The 8,901-nt window shown below is 40.5% G+C and overlaps 1 protein-coding gene across 1 annotated transcript in view; it reads left to right on the forward strand.

Annotated features, from left to right (window-relative positions):
- Positions 1 to 200: 200 nt before the first annotated feature.
- The window catches only part of ALK (anaplastic lymphoma receptor tyrosine kinase), a gene marked incomplete at its 3' end in the record, with an annotated part of 222,125 nt that continues 213,424 nt past the window's right edge, over positions 201 to 8,901 (forward strand). The window contains exons 1-2 of the mRNA XM_009881980.1: positions 201 to 381; positions 5,761 to 5,925. Of these exons, the coding sequence (XP_009880282.1) occupies positions 201 to 381; positions 5,761 to 5,925 (346 nt within the window). The remainder of the gene's footprint in view (positions 382 to 5,760; positions 5,926 to 8,901) is intronic.

Here is an 8,901-nt window from a genome sequence, read left to right on the forward strand (position 1 = left end):
CTGTCAGTAAACTCAAGGTCGGGGGAGCAGACATGACCTGCTCGTGTGGCAGAGGGCCGCGGAGCGATCAGTAGGTTTAAATTAAAAGGAGGTCCCTGATGAACACAGGCAACATCTTGGGGCAGGGAGAGGGGCTGGTGTGCGGCCCAGCTGCTCTCCTCACCGCTTCACTTGCAGGTGACCAAGGCACGTCAGGCGGGATGGACCCCAAAGCCACGCTGTACGGAGCGATGCTGTGGGGCTCCTGTGGGGCTCCTCGAGTGCCTCCCCCGTTCCTCATCTCCCCTGTCACGCCATGCTGCTGCTCTCGTATTTGTCAGCTCCTGGAGCGGCAGCCAAAAGACCAGGCAGTTACTGTCAGTGCAGGCATTTGCTTGGGGAGTAAGGGTTGGGGTGCCTGGTAGGGATACACGTGTCATACTGTTCTTTAAAATGTGCCAGTGTGCCCTTTCCAGCGTGGGGCAATGGAAGGAGGTAGGTAAAAATACCTTTTCAGGCTTGCTTTCTTGGCAGAAACCAGGCACTTAAACCTCAAAGTTGTTTTTACTCTTTAATTTGCACGACTGCTGACACCTTTTTCTCTTTCCCCTTGTGTTTTTTTTTTTTTTTCCTGTGCCCTTCCGTCCTGTGGTGGATTCACTCATTTTAAATTGCGGCCGTACCTCCAGGTGCACAGAAAGGTGGCACCAGGGATCCATTTGCAGAGTTTCACCCGTTCTTTGTGCCAGCAGGGCAATGCTTGCCTCCAAGGGCCTGCCCTGTATTTGGTGTGCCTTTTTTCCATGAGGTCCTCCTGGGTTTTCAGCAGGCTGCTGAGCTGACAGCCAGAGGGCACAGTCTCCTGTTTATGCTCCATTTTTTCGGGAGAAATGCTTATCGCTGCAGGCTTCCTTGTATCACCCCACATGTGTACCCCTGTACTGGTGGACAGAAATTCAGACGGGCCTAAAGAGGCAATCAAAACCCTTAGATTGAATGCCCTGTGCCCTTTTCTACCCAAAGGGAATGGGGAAGGCTTTAGGAACTGGCTCTGTCTCTAGGATTAATAACTGGAAAATCAATTTGTCATTTCCCTGTCATAAATTAAAAGCTTATAGGCCTTATAACATGAGTATAATAGAGGTTAGTGGGTATTGATGGAGGTCTCGAAGCTCACTCAGCAGAGCACATCTCTGCTATACAATTTAAATTATGTCTCCTCCACAAGGAATATCTGTCAATATTTGTATAAAAAAAGACATCCTGTGCAAGAATACTGTATTTGTTTCTATACTGCTGTTGCAATTGTTGCAGCTGGAAGAGGTGTGTCCTTCAGGGAGGTTGTGGTCCCATTTTGATCGGTGTAAGTGACCTCTACATTGTGCATTTGTGTCTGTAGACGTAGTACAAATTAGTCATGTTTAAGCTAATGAGGTGCTAGTTAGGATGTACATCTCTAAGCTGGTCCTTCTGAGAACAGAGAACCTCAACCCACTCCCTTGTCTATTGTAGTGAGTTTAGAAAGCAACCACACCCTTTCAAAGGGGTGACCAGCTGAGAGTAATGGAGAAGGAGTGGTTTGTAAGAGTCAGCAGACCAGGAGTGAAAAGGACCCTTTAAAGTCAGCCACACGTAGAACTAGAAAGGAGCAGTCTAAAAGGAAATTACCTGCTGGTAAGATTTTTGTGATCTAAAGGAGAGGTCATTTAAAACAAATAAACCTTGTCCAGTGTTGGGCAGCTGAAGAAAATACAATCAGAATAGTTTCTTAAAAAGAATAGGCTTTTTCTGTCTCTTTAAATTAGATTTTTTTTTTCCTAAATTAGGCATGATTCTATGATATATGGTTACATAAATGATCTAAGATGAGTGAATGAGCCATAATCTGACCTGCAGCAATGTAAAAGGATATTTCCTGCAGATTACTGTGTTTTGGCATATTATTTATAGTACTATTTTAAGTCATTTGTTTATTAGAAAACTCTAATCAGTTTAATTGAAACAGATGTAGTTGCCAGATATTTTACTTGTTTGTGCACAAATTATTGCTGTTAGGTACGTTGATTAAAAATAAATAAATTGAAGCACTCACAAGACTAATGTCATCAGACATACAGAGGTTTCACTGTCTTTTCAATTGGATAGTGGCTTAATTTACTTTTCAGTCTATGATTGGTATCCTGTATCTACTTACATACCAGAAATTGAAATGATTGGTGTCTACAGCCTTTCTTAAAACAGGTGTTTACCTTGATTTGATTACAAGCATCACTTTATTTCATCATCATTACACCTTTAAAGAGGAAACAAGACTTCTAATAAACTAGCTGTTCTGTCTCTCTAGCATCCAGTGGTTGCAGATGCAAAAGACTGTTGGACAAGGGATTGTTTTGGTTTTGGTTCCCCCCCAATATACTTAAAAAGAGACTTTGCAATTTGCTGGAACTTAAATTCCTCCAGAGCCTTTAGGATCTATAATGTCAATATAGCTGTGGCATAAATGCATATACTAGATATAAATCTTTCTGACATCTCTTTAAAAAAAACCACAAAAAAATCACAAAAAAAGCCACTTTACTGACTAGGCACACTATTCAAGTCCTAAAGCTCTGTATCTAGTCAATTTATATTGGTAGTAGGTTTAAAAAATAATCACTGAAAGTTGTGTTAGATTTAATTACCTTTCCTGCAGTGCTTGCTGTTTTCCAGAAAAGGGTAGAATGGCTTTTATTCAACTTCCAAAGGCACGTGGCTACTTCTTTATGTGCTTAGCTGGGCAAGAAAAAAAATATACTTGGTTTTGCGTTAAACGTGTTAAGACAATAATTGGCAGCAATTCAAATATTGTGAAGGTTCTGTATTTGCAAATGTGTTTTATATGGTCTTATAGCAGCTACCACACCAAGAGCAGCTTATCAGTGGAAAAAATGTACGTATTGTGTATGATGCTTTTTTTATAAAGTATATTACATTGTCAATAGTGAAGGACGTTGTGAAAGAAGGAAAGCCTGAGGGTAGCGAGTTAATGTTAGGCTTGGAAGACTGGATGCTGTTTGCATAGACTTTGCTGTGTTGCATCAGGTGGCATTTCTTTGCCATCGTTTCTTTGTACTGAGTAGAATAATAGCACTGAAATTTGTGTCTGATTCAAGATTCATTTAAATAAGAGCCTATGAAGAGCGCAGATATTCCGGTGATGTGGGAGGGGACTATCAGGTTTTGTAAAAGGTGCAAGTTTGTTTTCATTGAATCGCAGATGCGCTTAGATGTATGAGCCAAGAAGTCCCCTCTTTGAAGGAATAACCTGTTGTAGAAGCTGTTCAGCTTGACCAAAACAGGCATGTTGGATGATACCCACTTTTCTGTAGGCTATTTATTGCAAGGGAAGGAAATAGTATTGTCACTTGCCTTTTTTTGTCTTTGCTTTCTCCCCTTCAGGCAAAGGCTTTAGTTGTCTGTGGGGGTCATAACACTAAACGTGACGACTGTTATTTAACACATACCCCAATTAAGTTGTCCCAGTTGTAGGTCAGAGGCCTGCTGTATTAAGGGCTCCACAACCAATTGATAGCTCCTCTTTTGAGGAGGAGGTTCTGGAAAGTGAGACTGAATGGGGGAGCTGAGCTGGCAATTAAGTGCTTGTAGGCACTGTAATCAGTGTTGGGGGGTGAGGACTGGAGGAGGAAAATGAGATCGCCTTGTGGGTATCCATGAAGGGCTGCTCTGCTTGGGGGCAAGAGAATAAGAAAGCACAAAGGCTTCTGTTCCTAGCAGCTGGATGGGAGAGGAGTGGAAGCAAGCAGCGACTGCTGGAAAGCTCATGAAAATGTGACAGGCTGATGGGGGAGAGAAGCCCACAAAGAATGAAATAGTTGGTTTGAAATAATTGCTCTTGCCACATGTCCTTGGCCTGGGCTTTCCCTTCCATCGTCCTGTGGGTTCCATCAGAAAAGTCCTTGTATGAGATGTGTTTCTCCCCCTTGCCTTTTTTTTTTCGACGGTGCCGTAAAGTACATACTACTCAAGGTGTTCCCCATAACTAAACTATACAGTAAGGAGTATATGTCTTCTGTAAAATGTAGCTGAGTGCTTGGTTGCTCTTTTGTCCATTTGGGCTTTGGTACAAAGTTTAGTAGGCTCTTAACACTGTATGGGGTTAAAAAAATGTTGGGCTTGTTTTTCTCTTTTTAAAGAACATCTGAGGGACTAGACATAAGTGGTCTGAGGTTTCTGTATGATATTGCAGTAGTAAACTGTATAGCATGAACATATTCACTGTTCCCTGCTGCCTAAATTGAACTGTGCTTCATGTATCATGAAATTTATATTGATAACATAGAGGCCTGAAGAGGGTAGAGACTCGTGCATTCAAATTTAAGGAAGTGTGTATAATCCTTGTTACTGCTGTTTGTGGTGTGTATGGATTCCTTACACTATATGGTTTGCATAGTTTTGTGAAGCATTCAAAATGCTGAGTGAAGGATAAAACACCTGATTAAGAAAATCAAATATAAACTGGAAAAATAGGCTCTGCTCCTTCCAGCTTGCTGTTAAAAAGGTAAATTAGCTGGGAAAAGTATAGTGAGAGGGCAACAGTATTAACCTTCAGATTAGAAAATATTATATCACCAGGAGAATAGGCTGAACTATCAATCTGTGCACACTAAGAAGAAATTAGATGTTTAATAGAGAATGTAATTGAAGTTTTAAAAAAACTAGTTAATTTGACTAATGTCAATTCAGATTATTGTTCCACTTGCATAGCTATGGCAGGACAGTAGACAGTGTAGAAAACTCCAAAGACGAGCTGGATTTTTTTTGTTGGGCTTTTTCAAATGGGTCCAGCCTTTTCAGAAACATGGAGTTAGTTCAGAAATAGTTTCTTTCTGTTACTGAATATTGTGTTGAGTGCTGACTGTGGCGACAAAGGCAAATGTATACAGGGCATTCCAGAAAATTTAGCAATCTTAATGAATAAAAGTAAAATCTGTGCAGATTATCACTGCATGTTGTTTTAAGCAACTTGAATAATGGTGCGATAGTAAGTTGGACACTGGGAAGTGAATCGTAGTTTCACCAGCGGGGTAATTGGTTTCTGAAAGAGAAACATCTCAAAAAGAAATGTCTTTGTTCCAGGCAGATGCTGGCTGTACTGCCTGCAGGCTAAAGTTTTGCGGCAGCAGATCAAGCTTCTGCTGCCTCAGTGAAGCATTTCAAACCAGGGGGTCAGAAGGTTGGTTTGCAGGGTACAGTTCCTATGGCTACCAGCATGTCCCATATGCCCAGGATATATGACTCGCTTTGCAGAGTCCTGTGCTCACTGAGATGGAACGTGACTATGAAGCATGTTAGTAGTCTTTGCGCTGTAATGGTCCTGGTTGAATTTGAACCAGCATCCTAGGAGAGATTGGCTTTCTGTCCCATTTTATCAATTGACTAAGCTATTTCCTTTTCAGTCTAGATGATGCCTTTCCCAGCTTTAGCCTGTGCTGCTCTTTTATCTGTCCTGAAGGGGAATTACTGGCTCTTGGGCCTTCCTCTTGATTTGCTGCTGCCTCCATAATGAACCTCTCTGTGCAGTCCATTTCGGACATGTTTTTGCCTGTCTGTTTATGGATTTCCTCCATATCTTTCTACCTCATTATGGAAAAAAAAGCAAGCCCTAACTTACTAAAGTGGAAAAGGAGTGTGTATACACACCTTCCAGCACAGAGGAAGCTAGATTTTATTAATCTGGTATGTTCAATGTCTGTGTTTTTTTTTTTTTTTTTCTTTTTCTAGTATTTGACTGCAATTTTGAATCTCCTTGTGAGCTGGAATATTCCCTTTCCTCAAAAGATCAGGAAACCTCCAATAATGCCTGGCTCAGAGTGAGCGCAGAGGAGATTTCACAGCTAAACATCCCGGATGGGCTGGAGAGAGATCACTCTGAAAATACACCTAAAGGTAAGATGAATACAACTATGTAATGCCTTCAGTGTAGTGCTTGATTTTAAAACCAAAACACACATGGCCCTCCCAAAATACACCAAAAAACCCCCCAAACTCCACCAAAACATGTTCTCTTAAAATTCTGAAGACAGCTATAATCCTTCTGCTGTAACAGACAATGAATGCAAACAGTGTCACAAACAAAGGGAGTCATTCTGCATTGAAGGATCTGTTTTTGTCTAAAGGCAATCTGAATCATGTATATGGGAAGCAAAATATCCAATATAGAGTTGTGTAAAATCTGAATCAGGCTGACCCATGCCGTGGACAGTATTTAGATGAGAACAATACTATGGTGCCTATGTTTAAGGTCATTCAGTGGTTGGAAGAGATTAATAAAATAGAGTCTGGTTACCTCTGCTCTAGGTGCTGTTTACTGCTTGCTTATTTGCAGACCGTTTTAGGCAGTATCCTTGTGTCTAGGGCTTAGGTTTTCTGTTTGGTGAGAAAACAGAAGATGTGTTTTGCCCTTAATATAAGAAAAAATTTCCTGTTTCTAAAGAGAACTAGGAAGCATGAAAAGAGGGGAGTCCCACAGACTTTTCTCCTTCCTTGGAAAAAATTTGGTTTGTTGGAATTATTTTTCCTGCTCATGATCGTATCTGTGAACAGCATAATATTTCATTAAGATTATAAGTGCTAAAGAGATCTTTACCTGTATTTGTGCTCTTCTAATCCTGGGAAAGCAGAAAAATTCTTAACATGCTTCCTGCTGTTAGTGACACCTGCTTGAAACATCTCCCTGCAAGGGTCGGGTGGTGTTGACGTGAATGGAGCTACAAAGTGGAAATGGGGAGTTAGAGCTACGAGCTTTACCCAGACAAGGCAAATGTAGAACAAAGAGGTACAGGAAAGGACAAGAACAAAGAGGTATAGGGAAGGGCAACAAAGATTATCAGGGATATGGAACAGTTTCTGTACTAGGAAAAACTAAAGCTAAACAGATTCTTTATTCTGTCTGTGATGGTAGGACTTAGAGGTCTACAAAAATGCCTATTGAAGAACAATGGGAAGCAGCCATGAAGTTAGTGGGTGCAGGGTATACAACAATCGAGTGCAAGAGGAGATATTTTTCAGGTGGTACCTGAATAAACTGTGGTAAATAAGATGCATGAATTAATGTTATAGAAGCCAGAAGTTTAAAGAAAGATCAGGTGAATTCTTGCAGAATCACTGATTATTTAAATTGATAGTCTGTTTACAGTCCCTGACTCGAGAATCCTCTGATATAGAAAGCTGCAAATGAAAGGATCCTTTTCTTGGTAGTCAGCATCAGAGATGGCATTTAACTTAGCAGACCTGCAGTCTGATTATAAGAGTTCTTATCTTCAAGCAAATACCGAGGAAAAGTTTCAGTGCCACTTTTGTTCATATTCTTTAATTCTCTTTTCTCATCCATATCAATAGTATAGTACTTCTCCCCTGATAGCCATTATACAATAACTTTTAAGGCCCATTGTTTGAACACTGATTCATGAGCAAACCAAGTCATTTTGGTGGGATATGTGTCATGCGTAAAGCATATGGACCACATCTGTGATGCGTGCAAATATCTTCCAATTTTCACATCAAAGAACATAGATGCGCATGCTAAATTTCTCGCTACAGAGATACAGTTAAGTGAAAATTTGAGGTAAATCAGAATGTCTGCTCCTTGAGAAGGTGTTTTCCTTTTTCTTAAATTCTTGTGCAAGCTGGCTGCTGATGAAATTTAGGAGTAAAACCTGCTTGTTTTGAATTGAGAAGAGCAGCTGTCACTTTCCTGGAGTGGGGAAAAAAATGGGGAAAACCTGTGAGGAAGTAAGTGTATTGTTCCAGGTGAATGGCGTGACCGGGTTGTGGTGGTGCTGCATATTGTTGATGTATGTTTCTTTTGGACTCTTTTTGGTAAAGTTATGTATACTTTACATAACATATATACACATGTATATATGTTTGGTAAAGTTGTGTATATTCAGTCAGTTTTATATGTCTGTCAAAGCAGAAGGGGGGATTGTTGGCTGGTCCTGTAGCACAAAAATGAGAGTGGTATTGATTGATGATTTCCAATTGTCTACTGGGATAAAATTCCATTTTTAAGCCCAAAGTTTTGTTTGGTTTTTTTTTTTCCCCCTTCATCTCGAATGTAGGCAATTTAGCAGAACACCAGCTTCAGCCTGTTTTCTCCCATTCTGAGGGGCAAGTACCCAGTGTGACATTGATTGAATGGATTTAGATTTGTGGGGTAGCAGGGTGGGTTGTTTGGGATGTTTTCTTTGCTTGTTAGTTGTTGTTGGTTCGGTTTAGGTTTTTTTTTTAATTATCATAGTCAGAGGTAATTTGATCTTGAGCCCCTCAGTAGAGCTATAGGTCTGCAACTTGTAGATGACTGTAACTCTTGTGCGTATAAAGACTCATTTGAAAATCAACACTTGGAGCTAGCATCTCTCTATTTTAAATCACTTTAATTACAGCTGCTTGGCACAGATAGTTGTGTGGTCTGTTTCAATCTGAAATAATTAAGCACAGTAATTCCAACCCCCACTGTTTCCTACAAATTGTACTTCCAATTATCTCAATCTCATTTCATCTCCTTTGCAGACAGTAATGCGCAGATATAAACAGATAGCATAACTAGATTTTGGGGTGGTTTAGCTCATCCTTGTCACTTGGCTATCAAGACATGTCAAGATATTGATAGAGACAAATGCCTTGGGTATGATTCATTGTGCTTCATGTAAGTTTCTGTAAAAGGTTCAGTAGGAAATCATTGGTAGATCTCCCAAAGAGAGACACTGGAACAGCTTGTGTATTTTTGCCCTTGTTCCCCCCGTGTGATACAGCTCAGTCTCAAGGAATCAGAATGAATCAGCGCGGATCAAGCTACTTAGAGGAAGAACTAGTTTCAGGTGTCTCAGCATTTGGTTACAATCACATCTGAGTGCTCCACTC

Source organism: Charadrius vociferus, unplaced genomic scaffold, assembly GCF_000708025.1.
Source record: "Charadrius vociferus isolate BGI_N301 unplaced genomic scaffold, ASM70802v2 scaffold610, whole genome shotgun sequence".
NCBI classification, from domain to species: Eukaryota; Metazoa; Chordata; class Aves; order Charadriiformes; family Charadriidae; genus Charadrius; species Charadrius vociferus.